This window comes from Maniola jurtina, chromosome 18 (assembly GCF_905333055.1).
Source record: "Maniola jurtina chromosome 18, ilManJurt1.1, whole genome shotgun sequence".
Classification (NCBI taxonomy): domain Eukaryota; kingdom Metazoa; phylum Arthropoda; class Insecta; order Lepidoptera; family Nymphalidae; genus Maniola; species Maniola jurtina.
Window position 1 is genome coordinate 8,827,437 of NC_060046.1, and position 17,301 is coordinate 8,844,737.

A 17,301-nucleotide genomic window follows, 5' to 3' on the forward strand; every position below is an offset into this window, starting at 1 on the left:
GTGGGATTTCATTTCCACAGAACCCTATTCAGTTTTGTATTTAATTTACGTGGAAGCATTGACGTGAATCTTATCCTATCTCATCACATAAACAATTTGTTTATCCAACCATCTTTGTTTTATTTTCACCTTTTTCCTTCGACTTTTTTGTTTGAGAAAATAATATGATCAGAAGAAATAAAAGCCTGTACTGATTCGTGAGGGACAAGGATTATTATTCAAAGTAAAGCACTTATCTCAAAAATATCTGAATTGGAGTTTTCACTAATAGACAGAGTGTAGAATAGGAATTGGTAGATAAATAGAAAATGTTAATGGGCGGCGGTAATCACTTGACACCAGATGACCCGCCTGCTCGCTATTTTTTAATTAAAAAAAATCAAGGAGTTCCTACATAATTTTTAAAAACCTAAATCTACGCAGTTGAAGTCGCGGGCATCAGTTAGTTGTATACATATAAAATCTCGTACTCTGTTTTACTCACTTTATGTTTTACACAACTCATATTATGGTTTAAAAACACCCTACCCATACCCAGCCAATGAAGTTTTTTCTATCACTATGTTTGTTCGTTTGTTTTACATTTTTTTTTGAGTTAGGTGTCCATTCCAAACATTTCAGTAACATCAGCAAAGTTACGAAAAATATATAATTGTATAAGTTAAAAGAGATCCAATAACACTAACGTTATCATGCCGTTTTCACCTCGGCAACCGTTTTCTTACTATTACAAGATTTCCTCTAAGATCTCAAACCCCTCGATATAATAACATTTCCACTCTCAGACCGTAAAATATTGGCTGGAAGGAATCTAAATTGAATCTTGTTTCGGGGGCCGCTTGTCTATCACAGGTTTATTGACGTTCACGCAGTTTAAAAGATTTACAGCGCTAAACTGAAATAGGTAGCAATAAAATAAACTGAAATAGGTACCAAAGCAGGATGACAGCCAAAAATATCCTTAGTTATGCTATTTCATTTATTATTAAATAAGATTATTGCTTAACACGTTTTATCACTATCCACTTCGTTCAAATGTAAAATATATTTATTTAAAGCCGTATCATGCAGTTAATATCAGATATATTCGTTTTAATAACAACTTCGACATGACTTCATTATTTTTTGTCTGTCTATGTGTTCCACTTTGATATGTCGTTTTCGTAAAAGTAGAAAACTCTACCGTCATCATAATGTTTTGACACATATCTATGGCCTTGGCCTGTCGTCTTCTCCTATTTTTTCGTCATTTTCTATCAAAATGGTACGAAAATAGATGATGGTCAAGGCTAACACGCAACACGCAATCACAAAGATTGCAGTTAATTACTTACGTGTTAAATGTAAATGCTGTAGCAGAACCTTACACGCTGAACATAAATATATCTGAAAATTAATTCAGTACTATAACTAAGGCGTCAAAAATAAACATGCATAATTGTATCGTGCTATGTTTGTTAATTGTTAATTAATTAAAAGTTGATAAATACGTATACAACATGGTACGTAAGGAATACAAAACATGTTAAAAAAACATCAAGTAATGGTTTCATGTTTTGCTTTGGTTGTCTCTTCCCGGCTTCGCACGAGTGGTTTTACCTATTATATATAGTAGTTATCGTGCTGCTCGCCATATTATGGCAAAAGTATCATTTAGCGTATGGCGAGCAGCTTGATAATTACGTGTTCACACATTCGTCTCTTGCAACTGCACAGTGGCTAGATCATACGCATAATGCCGCCGCACACCGCACGCAACTATGAAGAGATATAGGTACATAAGGGTATAGTGAAAAGCTCGCGAAGCCAAGACTTATTTTTAGAAATCGTTTTAAATTATGCTTTGTTACATAATAAGCACTACTTTGATATTTTTCGGAAGATCTACTGTATTAAGTATTAAAAGTAAAGGTAAAGTTTAAGTTTTGAAGACCGCGCCAAAAACTTTCTGTAATGGCGCTGGTCATATGACACGTATCGTCACACGTTAGTAAACAGTTGTTCACGCAATGTGAACCTAAGTGATTTTCAAAAATCAATATATGTAGTCAAATAGCCTATTATAACTGTTAACAAATTCGCGAGATAATGCGTACCGCTGCGCCGCAATGGCGCATGTGTAAATGAAGGCTTAAGTATGTGCTATAGAAACTATAAATATGTAAGAGTAGGAGAACTTGCTCCAATAAAACTCGCGCCGTTGTTATTATTCATCACAGTTTATTATCAATCTTTAACCATCTTTAATATTACTTTTATCCTAATAAACCTTTACAAATACTTTTGAATCATTAAATGAATCTACCACTGGTTCGGAACGCCTTTCCCACCGAGAAGAACCAGCAAGAAAGTCAGCGGTTGCTCTTTTCAAAGATTCGATTTACAATAAGATTCAATTTACAATATCTTAACCGAAATTACATTTAACCGTCAAACTAAAACGAGCAAATTGAAAGAAGTTAAGAAACTCAACATTTAAACCAATGTTACAATTAACTGTCAAACTAAACCGAATAAATTAAACAAGTAGAGAAATTCAACGTGTTATCACTTCGACTGTCGATAATAGAATGCCGCTCCGCTGGACCGCTTCGCTTTTAAATACTATCGTGGCGGTGGGGTTCGGAAACGTCGACGACGTACGATGCGTCATTGAGGATTCTACTCGTCATTCGATCTATGAATTACGTGTTTCATTATTGCGCCGATACGGCCATACTGATCATAGGCACGTCCCTGCGCCTACTCTCGTCCTTTTTCTCTGCAATAAAGTGCATAAATTAGTAAACCAACATCGCACACACATAAACCCTTATAATTTCGAAATCAAAAATGGTTCATCAACACTCTTATCACGTTAAGAATCTCATAGCCTCAGGGCCTCGACACCCATATTAGCTTTCACGTTAACTCATAGCTTTCACGTAAACACATTCCAATTATCTTGTAACACATAAGTGATGACGTCAGAACCTCATAGCCTCAGCGCTAATTTTGGTTCAGCCTCAGAGCCTCGGCGCCCATTTTAGCCTTGACGTTTACACATGAATTACAAGATAATTGAAAACACATAAGTGATATGATGATCATCAGAACCTCATAGCCTCAGCGCTAATTTTGGTTCACTAACCATTTTTCCTCTTTTTTTTTTTTTTCACGTTTCAATTATCTTAAAGCACAAGTGACGTGACAACCTCATAGCCTCAGCGCTAATTTTGGTTCACACATACACGTTTACACATGGACTTTAAGGATAATTGAAACCCCAAGTGATGACGCCAGAACCTCATAACCTCAGCGTTAATTTTGGTTCAGCCTCAGAGCCTCAGCGCTCATTTTGGCCTTGACGTTTACACCTTCGGAAAGATAGTAAAAAGTGATGACGGCGGAACCTCAAGCCTCAGCGCTAATATTGGTTCAGCCTCAGAGCCTCAGCGCTCATATTGGCCTTGCCGTTTACACTTAAATAATGGAAAAGTACTTAACTTATAAAAGCACGTCAGTCTGCGCGTCAAATCCTCACTTTGCCGTACTATTACGTTTACTCATAGCCGATACGGCCACATTACTTTGTACTTCAAATTTTGGTACGCTTTCCAAACGTTCGTTAATCGTGGCAAACTTTTCTTCTGGTCCCATTGATTTACTTCGATGAAGTTCACGTCTATTGTTCAGTAATATTCATATTCAGAGAATATTATTACTTCAGCTTTTACGTTAATATTTTATACAATATTATTATAAGTTTTTTTTTTCTTTCTTTTTTTTTTTTTTATTGCATTGTTTATCTTTTTGTTTTTTTTTTTTTTTTTTTTTTTTTTTTTTTGGTTTTTCCCTTTTTTTTTTTATATTTATTCTTTTTTTTTTTATCATTACTATCCCATTGTTTTTTTTTTTTTTTATATCATTGTTTGATAAATACAAAACCCTAACTCTACCTAGACCGGCGTCTCCACTCCTACACCGGTCCCAAACCGACCATCTAGCCTAGCTACCACAACTAGTACTATGACCTCAACCAACGGAAACCACATAAGGTAACCACAACTCTAAAACTACAGTAAGTACGACAGACCGTGTCTACTGAGAAGTGTCTCTGTCCAGAGCCGCAGAATAATGAATTGGTTTTGATATATACAACACCCAGCGTTACGAATTCATAAAACACCACGGGATTCTATAACTAGATCTGATATGTATCACCGACCTGTAGAACTCTGATTATAATAACAACAAGTAACTGGGCGACGGTACCCTACACTAGATTGGCTCCATCGTAACTACTATCTCAACCGCCTAATCAACATTTCTAACCAACAATATCCACACATATGTAAATTCACATTATCTTTACAAATTGGAACGAACTCACCAATTACAACTGCAACTTAAAATCACTTTCACAGTACTGACTCAAGAAGTCCTTTCACTACTTCACTCTGTCGAAACACCACACGTAATGAATGCCGCTCTGCCGCTGGTTAGCGTGTCTACCCCAAAAATCTCCCTACTACTTCACGCCATTTTGTCATAAAAATACCCGCGCCACTTGCTATTGGTCGATTCAAACATATCACAAGACTGCCAACATAAAAAAATTATATTGCCAATACAAACACGATTTGCTCAAAACTCTGAATAATTATGGAATTATTAAACAGTAAACTTAATTGAATCACGACAATTGTAATGTTATTATCCGTTCGTATTTGGTTGGTACCAAAAATTCGTAGATAACAATAAGAAGAGAAAAAGTGGATTCGCAAACACATCTCTTTATGAGGTCTGTTAGTCAGTCATCAACTCATTGCCGATTGGGCGAGTTTCATAATTAGTTGATAATAGGAACACGTCAAAACAGTTAAATTTTGAAACCACGTCGATCGCCTTGAAATTAAAATTTAGAATGCACTTCAGGAACAAGTGAGGTCTGTTAGTCAGTCATCACCGATGTGGTCTCATTGATTTCTTGGGTGAATTACAAAATTTGAGAACATGTTCGGCCATTCTGCCCATGACAACCTTTTTTCGTCAGTAGACAATAAGTACCTCAGATATGCCGTGATTAAGTCAGTACTTTCATCTCTTTTAGGATCGCTTTATGGTGTGATTTGATGTATTCCACTGAAGATTTGATTAGACATTTTTAACTTTCTCGTAAAGCTTGAGCTTGATCTTAATATGGGATGGTGTTATTAAAACTGATTTAAATTGTCTGTCAGTCGTCCAAGTAAATTAGTAGAAAATTCTTTACAAAAATGGCCTTCTTAATGAACCAAACTTATGAACATTCAACAAATTTATGACTACAAGACTCATATCTTGGTTGAAAAATGAAATCTTAAAAATTTATTCACTACTATCATTTAAGACAAAAAGGAAACTAGAGAGAAGAAAGAAAGAAATTATTAACTGTTTCATAAGTTGCTCCCTAGATACGGAAGCCGTAGACGAAACGACCACATATGCAACGAATTTCACGCAAAACGCATGTTGGGCAGCACATCTAAAGTTGTTAAACTTGTAATTAGAATAAGTCTGAACCGAACGAGAAACTCGAAAGAAATGGCCAGTACGAAGATGTTCCAGTAAGTCTTTAAGATAGCTTGGATTCGGGCCCCAAATACCTAATCGAGCAATCCATGTACCCACAAATGTTTAATCCGCCAAATGCGGCAGTGGTCTGAGAAACACGCGGAACAACTATTAAAACATCAACTTTAAAAAAAAATTAAAAATCTCTGAGATTAAATCTTACAAAAGATATTCATAACCAACGGCCAAGAAAGACAATTTAGTTTTCCCAACAACACTTCCTAACGGAGCCAACACTTTTAACGTAAATGGAAAATGATCAGCAAATCACCAAAGCCGTTGAGTCACCTCGCACAGACCCGTCAGCTCACCACAGAGTTTGTCAAAGTTATTCGATAAACCTCTATTACGAAGAAAACAACCGATTCTATATGACACAACATCCAGTCAGTAGCTTGGTCCTTGGTAATAGTATTCTACCGTAAAACAGAAAACGTTGAAAAGAAGAAACACTGCCGATCAGTGTCTCCCACCATAAAACAAGCCCTTGATCTAGTACGGTATTAAGGATCACTTAAAAAAAAAACAAAGCTACTACGCTATTATGACCTCTCAAAGTGACTGCTGTGAAATTTAAGAATATTCAACGGTTCACCATTAACAGCGAAATCTATGAATAATCAAAAACGATTTTGAAGACAAAAAAAAAACGGAACCATCCAGAAACACAACAGGAGTCCGATAAATTGCTTAAACCCGTCTACTATCATCTTGGGACCACGAAATAGTAAAGTAAATGTTTTCAAAGAAATACACCTGTGAAGCTTTACAAAACACATCTGCTTTTGATAGCGGCCTACCATTGGAAAAATAAGTAAAGATTATGACAGTAATAAATGAAATGATGATAAATAAAACAGCTCACACCACGCCAGGCACGTCATCTTCTGTCGGCAACTATCTTTGAAATCTTAGGTTTGTATCACGTTCCAGACTTTGGATACCTTCAACCATTATTTTACTTATCCAACATCATACGTATGCCAATTCACTCAGGTTATACTCCTTGGATTGATTGTTCTAAAACTGGTACTGTACTCCGTGTCGTGGTTTGAAGCAAACATTCCCACAATTGTACTGCTCCTAAATGAGGGCTAGCTGCTTTCAGTCGCACTTCGTTGTATTTTAAATCATATTCATTTCTTTCACATCAGGTTTGAAGTTTGAAAATAAACGGCTAAAATCTATTCATTATTTCTCGATCTATGTCTCTAAAGTATTATCCAGAAATGCCGTTGCTATTAGCGAGGCGATGATGGTAATTGGCGTTGATTCATCCCTTCTTCTGATGTAAGAGTAGGAGAACTTGCTCCAATAAAACTCGCGCCGTTGTTATTATTCATCACAGTTTATTATCAATCTTTAACCATCTTTAATATTACTTTTATCCTAATAAACCTTTACAAATACTTTTGAATCATTAAATGAATCTACCACTGGTTCGGAACGCCTTTCCCACCGAGAAGAACCAGCAAGAAAGTCAGCGGTTGCTCTTTTCAAAGATTCGATTTACAATAAGATTCAATTTACAATATCTTAACCGAAATTACATTTAACCGTCAAACTAAAACGAGCAAATTGAAAGAAGTTAAGAAACTCAACATTTAAACCAATGTTACAATTAACTGTCAAACTAAACCGAATAAATTAAACAAGTAGAGAAATTCAACGTGTTATCACTTCGACTGTCGATAATAGAATGCCGCTCCGCTGGACCGCTTCGCTTTTAAATACTATCGTGGCGGTGGGGTTCGGAAACGTCGACGACGTACGATGCGTCATTGAGGATTCTACTCGTCATTCGATCTATGAATTACGTGTTTCATTATTGCGCCGATAAATACATAAATCTTCCTTTTGAAATGTTCTAAATGATGGCGAAATCCGCATTGTAATCCACTAAGATTTAAGAAGCTTAGAAATCATAAGCGATTAAGAGGGCTCTCTCTGTCACTCGTTTCATACAATCGTAGTTCCAATTTCATTTGAATATTAAGCAACCAAAGTCCATGAAATTTTGCAGACATATTCTAGAAACTAATATCTATGTCTGTGGTTTTCCAGATTTCTGTTAAAATATTCGGTTTCAAAGTTACGCGGTCTTAAAAATTTTCATACAAATCTTTGAGCCCCTGTAATTTTAAAACTACATATGTTTAGAAAAATCTAAAACACCACAGACACAGATATTAGTTTCTAGAATATGTCTGCAAAATTTCATGGACTTTGGTAGCTTAATATTCAAATGAAATTGGAACTACGATTGTACGAAACGAGTGACGGAGAGAGCCCTGTTAAAATACAATGTAGGGATTGTGCTTACATTTTTTTTATTGGTCTCTAAATTAAATAACTAGCTATTTTTCTCTATTTTTTTTTGTAAGTGAATGAGAAATTTCAAATAGGGAAACTTGTGTTGACCTTGACATAATATAGGAATTCAGAACTCAATACGTATTCCTTTTATTAAAATAAAAAAATATATTGAACATAAAGTAGAGCAAAAAAATATTTACTTACTTGTTTCTTGTAACGTTCCGTTTGAACCTCTCGGGGTTGTGTACTTTGTTTAAAGTTTCCTGAATACACTTAGCATTTTCTCGTCAACCTTCGCTTCAAACGAAGACAAATTAGGTATCCAACAGGTCTTTGTGGCGGCAAAACAACTTTAAAAAGAAAAATAGTGGAACACTTCTGTGGCTCGTACCTAAAGATTTTATGTTTGTTTGTTTTGACAAGCGTATCTTATAAACAAAGTTAAGGTTAGAGTAAAACGATTTTTTTCATTATGCACCCAATAGCTATAACGCACAGTAGTTATTTTACTCTCATTAAAATAAAAATAAATATTAAAATAGTAATAATAATATGAACCAAATACTTTGGCACATGAGTATTTTAATTTTAACCGAAAATAATTAATTATTTATTTATCTTATATATCGTTTAGTCGATTTAGTCTATTGACGCATCTGTATTTGTTTATTTTAATTGACAATACTTTATTTATGTATTTTTACAGCACTTATCAGTATTTACTACTAAATACTAACTAACAGCGTTATGTCGAGAATTGGATTGCTTTGGCACTAACGTTATAGTGAAGCTGTGGTGCAAATTTTTTATTTTTGCAAGTAAAACTTGCAGAAATTAAAATTTACACCGATATGAGAGAGCAGAGTGTAAAATCGTATACTTTCGAGTCGTGTGCGGAAATAACTGGGTACCCTATCGCAAGGAAACCCCATAAAATTTTAATAACGTAAGGGGTCACGGTTCTCAACAATGAGTATAAGTATTGCGACGCACTGAGAAAGTCCTACCCTCAGCTCCGTCGTACTATGGAAAAAAGCTCATAAAAGCTCTGTGTATTCTGCAAGTGTGATTATCGTATACTCGGAACCAGTTTGGCCAGTAAAAGTTGTTACGTCACGGTCTTTAATAAAGTCGTATTGACTCGGTCCACGAACGCTCGATCCACTGTTTGTTTTTAGCAAAATCCTCGTTTTACTGTCACACCAATTTCAAGTGTGAAAACTTCGTTCAAAAGCTAAGTTGTTATGCGGTCGAATGTTTAACTTGGTTTCAAACATAACAACTACTTACTTATTATTTAACACAAACTTTATTGACGTACCCAATTTACTATTGAACTTCGTGCCAAATAAACTGAATAACTGGGTTACAACTAAGCACGGTAGGCTCGCGATGCATTGATTTTTGCGGCTGCGCGGCCGGTGTAAACGTGGATCAACCAAGGCATAACTCAGCCTTCGATTGACATAGCCCGGTAACGTCATGTCAACATTAAACCACTGCTAGAAGAACAAAGCCTCTCAAGGGTGCTGCACTTGATATGAACCCTGCTAAATATGATAGCATCCCAGTCAAAGTACTTATGTTGACAAGCTAAAAATAGACATACCTATACACGATTTAAAACGACTAGAAAATCTGCATAATATGAAAGCAGACTAATACATTTTTCATGAATTCCGAAATACTCAGAGTTTTACTCTGCCGATGCACTTAGGTAGGTAAAAACACGAAGCATAAGTACAAACTATTCAAAGGGCATTATGCAAATTAGTCTCGTATAACAATTTCAGGAATATTTCCAGTAAGTATGCATTACTTGAAATTGCTGCGTTAGTAAGCTCTAGTAGGGGAACATATTGTATTCTTATGTGTACGGCGCGCAGGACTTACCAGTATGTTTCTTAGTCACAAATATGTGATTTAATTAATTTATAGAACCGATTGAGTCTTGGAAATTTCATTCAAATTTTCAATAATAAGGGTAGTGATAGAAGTTTACTTATAATCCTAGTTCACTTATTGTACAAGGTACAGTTCAAAACTTTAAGAAGCATTTTGAGTGGAAAAGTGGCGATAATAATTTGACTTCTACTTATAGAACCAAGCTTCCACGGAGCACATAAATGCAACGTTTACATGCAACCTTCTTGTTGAAGACTACTGAAATATAGTGTGCCGAGTCAAACAAACCTATTTCGTCCCATTTTAGGGCGACACGGCTAAGGGCTTTTTATGTTGACAGGCGTTTAGGCTAATTTAGGATAAAATCAAACTTCAGGGGGTAACCTTATTTTTATGGCTCAAAAGGGTTGGGAAAGGGCAGAACGAAAAAGTTTTTCATCATGCATCGCAGAATAATAGTAGGTATATTTATATAGGTGTACTAATTAATTAGCTAGTTTAATAATAATAGTCTAATAATAATAATTATTGACTGAAAGTTACTTTTATTTGAAAATGGAAGAACAAAAAATGACGGAACATTTTTTCCGTTACAAGATTAAAGATTTAAAAATAATAGTAAAAATTATCCGTCCTAGGTCAGTGCTAAACTTTTTTTAATGTAACTTAGGGTTAATACCTGCACAAACTAGAGTGAAACAAAAATCCTAAGTGGAGACACTGCCGCGCTGCTTTTAGCTTACCTACCTTGAGTGTTGGGTTTGCGTTATGTTCATTTAAGAATGAGAAACCACTTACAGTAGGTACTCGAACCAAGTTATTAGTTCTTTATATATTTATCATCTATGAAAAGTCACAACACATTTTTATATCAAACTACTAACTTACTTCGATAGTTTTGTGTATTTACTGCACAGAGAAAATGATTTATTTGGCTCGAAAGGCATTACTTATCGAACTAAGAGTGTTTTCCCACTGAAGTTTGTCTCCGAGTATATTTACAAAGTTTATGTTATTCGAGTACTTATTCTTCTTTGATGGCAAAGTTAACAGCGTCTGAGAAATAATAAATTTTGAAGTTTAATAAAACTTCCAGTAAAGTTTTGTTTATAAACAAATCAAATGTGACAAATGTCTGAATAATAAATACTTACTAAAAGCTTAGGTAGGTACAAAAGCTTGTCACCTTTTCTTTCTATTTTAATAGAGTGATAGGCAATAGACTTAAATATTTTAAATATAAAACACCGACTCGTAGGTACATTTAAGACCGTTAATTAAACCCGTTAAAATCTAGGTACTATATAGTGCTAAAATTATAACATTATTATATACTACCAATTTAGATAGAAAAGCTCGACCCTTGATTAGATTTAAACACGGTAGATACGAACCTAAACCTACGCCATCTGTAAAGATAAAAAGCGCGTTAAAAATGTTGGCGTTCTGAACTAAAATAATAACAAGTGTAAATTAAAAATTTATAACACCCCCGACAAGTGAAGGTTCAGTAACTAGAAAAGAGCTGATAACTTTCAAACGGCGGAACCGATTTTCTTGGATTATAGCTAAGAACACTCTCGATCAAGCCACCTTTTAAACAAAAAAAAAACTAAATTCAAATCGTTTCATTAGTTTAGGAGCTACGACGCCGCGGAGAGATACACACGTCAAACTTATAACACCCCTCTTTTTTGGTCGGCGGTTAAAAAGCGCGTTAAAAAGGTTGCCGTTCTGAAATGTTGAACTAAAATAATAATAAAATTATTGATATAGGGTATACTAAGATACATATCTGTTTGAAGTTCAAGGTCGGGTTCGTTGGTAGCATGTCACGTCGGTCGTCGAATCTCCCGAGCAATGTACATCAAGGGCCGTGGGACCGATTTTCGCGCGGATATACATTTGTTGGTGCCATACAATTATTTATTTCCTTTTCCGAGCGCCGCGTGATGGGAACACACTTTCAGCTCTCCTTTTCATATGAAATATCTGACTGTGCGTAATATTTTGATACAACTTGTTTATTTCTTTTATTATTTCACTCGCTATATTGTCTGAATACGAGAGTTTACGGTCGGCATACTTTACCATACTCGTAGAAGTCGTAGAATCACAAGGCGTCATGAGAATCCTTTATATTATTATTGATATCCCTCTTCCTGCCAATGGGCACTGACAATTTTGCATTGCAATTCTAAATCCTTATCGGTAAGATTTTAAATACCTACTCTACAGTTATTAACTCATCCTAACTCACCTCATAGTTCTGAAACTTGAGTATGTACTTACTTTCAATTTTCACTTTATTATCGTTTTCCATTATAGAGGATGGCGTGTGCTTGTCATCAGTCGATTGTGGTGGTTAAACCTGTGGTTCCAGCCTGTAACTGAACAAGTACTCGTATGTGACTGGCGGTCCGAATTTGGACTCCACTTAATATTGCTCCGTGTAGAGCACGTTTAGATATCAGTCTTGATTATTATCACTAACGCCTGATAATGTAATAGCCTGAGCCGAAACAAATTTTCAACCTGAGCTACTTCTTAATTTTTTACTAGATGATGCCTCGTCAAGATTGACTTCATCCATGTCAATTTAGGGTACTTCCCGTGAAAAATTGTAGCCTACGTGTTAATTAAAGGTATCAGCTATATATCCATTCTAAATGTAAGCCAAATGAGTTCAATCCAATCATTGTAGCGTGTAAGAGTAACAAACATTCAAACTTTCATAATATTCAATATAGTTTTAACTAGAAATGAAGGCCCTAATGGCAATCGCAGTAATAACTTGTAAGTAACCTATCAAATTGCTTTAGAATAATAAGAGGATCCTGACAAAGATGCCGGGAACATCCCAGGAGCACTTATATATGATAGCTAATTGTTGTTAGTGCAAGTATATCATGGTAACTAATCCATAATCTAATAATATATAATGATATTATAAAAGTAAAAGTGTCTATGTGGCTTTACACGGCCCACCTGTTTAATCAATTTTGATATTTGGTAAGTACAGAGTTAGCTTATATTCGGGGAACGGACATAAGCTACTTTTTATCCCGGAAAATTAAAGACACCTAATTTCCCATTCATATAACCAGTTTTTATGAAAGGTACAGTACGGTAACTTCCATCCCGAAGGCTGACTATACGCTACTTTTTATCCCGGAAAATCAAAGAGTTCCCATAGGATTTTTAAAAAACCATGCGGATGAAGTCGCGATTATCATCTAGTGATATATACTTTGCGAAAATAGCATAGCAACTTTTTGTGCCTTATAATGTAAAGAGCACATTTTTTTACGACGAGTATCTTTTACGGGGGTGTGTTTAAAGTTCAAGGTTTAGCCGGGGCATCGTTTGTTACGAGTACCTAGCGCCACGTGCTAAGACTTCTGTTACAGTGATATTTTACTAAGAAATTTAAGTCTTTACAAAAGTCGGTTAAGTGCTAAAAAGTCTACAAAGTTTCTAAGATCCCCTTACCGCTCTAACCTCTTTGGAAATAGGTTACAGTTTAAGTGTGGAAATGTATGTTTTTAACTTACTTTTATATTTTGTTCGTTCGTTTTCTTAAACAGCTCTTAAGATTGAAAAATGCAACGTCTTCTACCTGATGCATTTTAAATCACATACCTAACTAAAAGGTTTTAAACTTACCGTTGCCAAAGAAGTCATTAAACTGGCTTGTTAATTAATCCGATTAAAGTTTCAGTATGACTTTTTTAAATCTTTTTTAAGCAACGAACAAAGGAGGATAGAATAGATGTAGTTTTTAGGATTCCATACTTCAAAAAGAAAAACGGAACCCTTAAATAGGATCACTTTGTTGTTTGCCTGTCTGTCCGTCAGTCCGTCTGTCGTGTCTGTCAAGAAAACCTATAGGGTACTTCCTAGGGATTCTAGGTCAATACCTAGAATCGTGAAATTTGGCAGGTACGTAGGTATTATAGCACAAGTAAAGGATTAAATCCAAAAACCGTGAATTTGTGGTTACATCATTAAAAAAAATTAAAATGTGTTTCAATTTTCAAAGTAAGACAACTACAGTAGGGTATTATATGAAAGGGCTTTACCTGTACAATCTAAAACAGATTTTTATTTATTTTTATGCATAACAGTTTTTGATTTATCGTGCAAAAATACCCGAGTACGGAACCCTCGGTGCGCGAGTCTGACTCGCACTTGGCCGGTTTATTTTTATTTTTACGGTAGTGAGTATTTGATGATTATTTAGTGCACTAGTACCTATACCTTAAAGTTTTTCCAATTATTAAATCCCAATTAAATTACTCCATTCTCAAATCCAACGATAGAAAAGTAGGGTATGATGGTATGATTGATTGTTTACCCATACTAATTTTTTACGTGTTAATCGATCCTACCACAAATATCTTTGTACAGGATTACCCGATTTAGCTGATTCTTTATTTATATCAGTTTATAAGCTCAGTTATTGAGACTAAAAGATTTATTATGGATAGTCACCACGTCATAAATATTTTTTTGCTCCTCAGTGAGATCAACGATATCAATCTGGGCCTGTTGGTGGAGGTGTGGAACAAAGGTGTTATCTGGGACCGTGCTCTGGGCTACCACTACCTGCCCCTCACATCCGTCGCTTATGATGAGGTAACCATCCTTTACTAAAATTCAGCTATGCAACAAAACGATAAACTACTCAGCAGCCGATATGCGTTCTCTCTAATAGCAAAGGGATTATAAATAGACCGAAAAAGGCCAGGCGAAGTTAATTGTCTTCCATAGAAAAAAAGTAGTTCAGTAACAGGCTGTTAAAGTTACAGTATGGTTAGCGTTTAACCACAAATAGCCCAATAAAAAGTAAATTGGGTTATAGTTAAAGTTAATGTTTACCGTTATTGTAACTAGTAACTTTAACCATCGCTCATGTAACTGAACTTAAAATAAACTGTAAAGCATTGCAATTTACTTACAAATCTGATATTTTTGAATAATCATCAATGTGAATATTTTAAAACATTTTTGAATGTATTTTGCTAGATAAAAACGAAGAATACATACTATTTATAGGTTATATCTGCCATACATTTACGTAAAGTATTTTCACAGGCAAATCATTCTCGACCACGTTATAGGTATGATAAATCTAGGGCGAATTTATTATCTATAAAAAATCGTTAAATGACTATTAACCGCAGTAAAAGGACGTTGAAATAATGAAGCAGCTATTATTTTATTCCTGTGAAAAATTAAAGCCTAAAGGTAATGGAAATAATAAGGCTCCCACGGAAATTAACAAGCCATTGTCCGCCTCAACGCTCCATAGAGAGTTACTTCACATTGTTCCTGGCGTCAGCCGTGCTAATGGCAATGGGTTTTAAATCTTTTGTTCGAAAGTGTACTTGTAATAGACGCAATGCTGCCTCTGCCTCGTAGCCTAGCTTATTCATGAGGTCTTGGGTTCAAGTCCCGGGGTGGAATTTCCAAAATTACTGAAACATTTATTCATTTAATTTTTCCCGAAAGCCCAAATATCCTTTTTTATATAACTTGAATGCCGGACTCTCATATAATTTTTTTTGCCCCAATTTGAGATTGGTTGGGTCTGCAATGCAGCTTCACTAAGTGATATCAAAATAATTTTTCATAGAAAACCTTCGCTGGATAACAAATAAGTGTCAAATGAGCTCAGTGACTATCATGTTGATCAATGAGTTAGCAAATCAGGCCACGGGTGTCTCATCACCGCACCTCGGAAAGCACGCCAATACTCCTACACCTGATATTTTCTTTCCAGTAATGTTTGACTTATTATTATCATCCTCTCGGTAGTCTTCGTTTAATTGGTTGCGTAGCTGAAATTCGGTCAGTAGAACATTATATTAATAAGTAGGTCTATTGCTCCAAATGTCCTTGGATTACAATTATTATTATGTTTTTACTTAACTTTGTATACCTTAGACTTAATTACCCAGAATTGTAGTGCTATTAGTTACATTTTACGTAATTGAAAGTTATTTATGTCGTAAATGGAACACGCCTGTCTAGATAATACCTATACTCTTTACTTTAACGTAGACAGATGGTAAGGATCAGGAAGTGCAGACCCGGGAAGAATTTTAGGCATCTAAGCCATACATGAATAGAGTAAGCAAAATTAGTTGGTATTAATTACAAGGGGCTGAAACCCTTCTATCTTGTATGATGGTACGGAACCGTTCGTATGCGTGTCTGACTCGGACTGCACCGATTTTTATACTTTGATGTTGCCTGTAAAATGAACTCCTACAACATTAATGGTAGGCTAATTGATTAAATTATGTGTCATTATAATTTTTATGCGTTGCTGTAAAATAAGTTATAATAAAATAATACGCTAATGGTAGACTAGTACCTATCGTAGAAGTAATAATTTTATTTCTTACATTTTATAATGCGCAATTGGTAAGGCTATATAAAAGGTTGAAACTTACCCTTGGTACTTTGTACATGATACGAATAAGTATATTTTTCTCGATAACAAGTACAAACCTGTTGCTGTTTGCCGTTTGTTAGTTTCTATGCTTAGTGTTGGTCCGGCAAGGATATTTCACGTTTAGTTCACTATTATTTAGGTAGAGACATGGTAGAGGCTTTAGCATCATACTTTGAGTTTACCTTAAAAATAGTAGATCATCGGTAAATAGACGATCGTAGAACTAATTAGGCTATAAGTACACAATATCTAAACTAATGACAAGGCTAAAAAAAGTGCTACCCAGGTTAGCTTTACTTTTATACCTGGAACTATACCTAGTATAGTTTAGAAATTGTTCACAATCAAATAAGCACCATTGGGAACTTAACTACCTAGCTCTGATATAATGCAAACAAGCGCTAGAAATAATTCTCAATATGCACATTTTTCCAAAAAGTAGGTAAGTACCTACCTATTGCGTGGTAATGCAATAAATATTCAATGTGCATATGTAAGTAAATGCAACAATATTATGTCTGTCTGTCCGTCTGTTGTCTGGTAGCTTTTCATTACCCGTTTAACCGATTCTGACGTTTGGTGGGTACCAGGGATAGCTTGCATCCGAGCAGCGATAGGTATACAATATGTTACGAGACTTTGGCTTTACTTATGGTGATTTATTGGTTGAGTATTTATTGCAATGTGTGTTGTCCATTGGTGGTGCAGCAAGAGTGCGGCGGGCGGTGGGTGGAGCTGGAGGCGCAGCTGATGATGCGCGGCGGCGCGGTGGTCGGCACCACCGGGCCGACCGGCCACGCCTTGTTGCTGGACTGCCGCTTCGAACCGCCTTTTGGTGAGTACTTCTATTTTGTACTTTTATGAATAAAATTCAAGCAATCATCATCATCATCGTCATCCTCATCAACATCATCAACCCATTGCTGGCACACTACTGAGCACGAGTCTCGTCTCAGAATGAGAAGTGCTTAGGCCATAGTCTGCCACGCTGGCCCAGTGTGGATTGGTAGACAATTCATGCA

General features: G+C 35.5%; 1 protein-coding gene across 2 annotated transcripts in view; it reads left to right on the forward strand.

Moving 5' to 3' along the window:
* Nucleotides 1–17,301, forward strand: part of LOC123874418 (protein unc-13 homolog B) — a 419,803-nt gene that overhangs the window by 56,520 nt on the left and 345,982 nt on the right. For both annotated transcript variants that reach the window (XM_045919729.1, XM_045919731.1), the window contains exons 4-5: nucleotides 14,340–14,454; nucleotides 16,988–17,114. In XM_045919729.1, coding sequence (XP_045775685.1) covers nucleotides 14,340–14,454; nucleotides 16,988–17,114 — 242 coding nt within the window. The remainder of the gene's footprint in view (nucleotides 1–14,339; nucleotides 14,455–16,987; nucleotides 17,115–17,301) is intronic.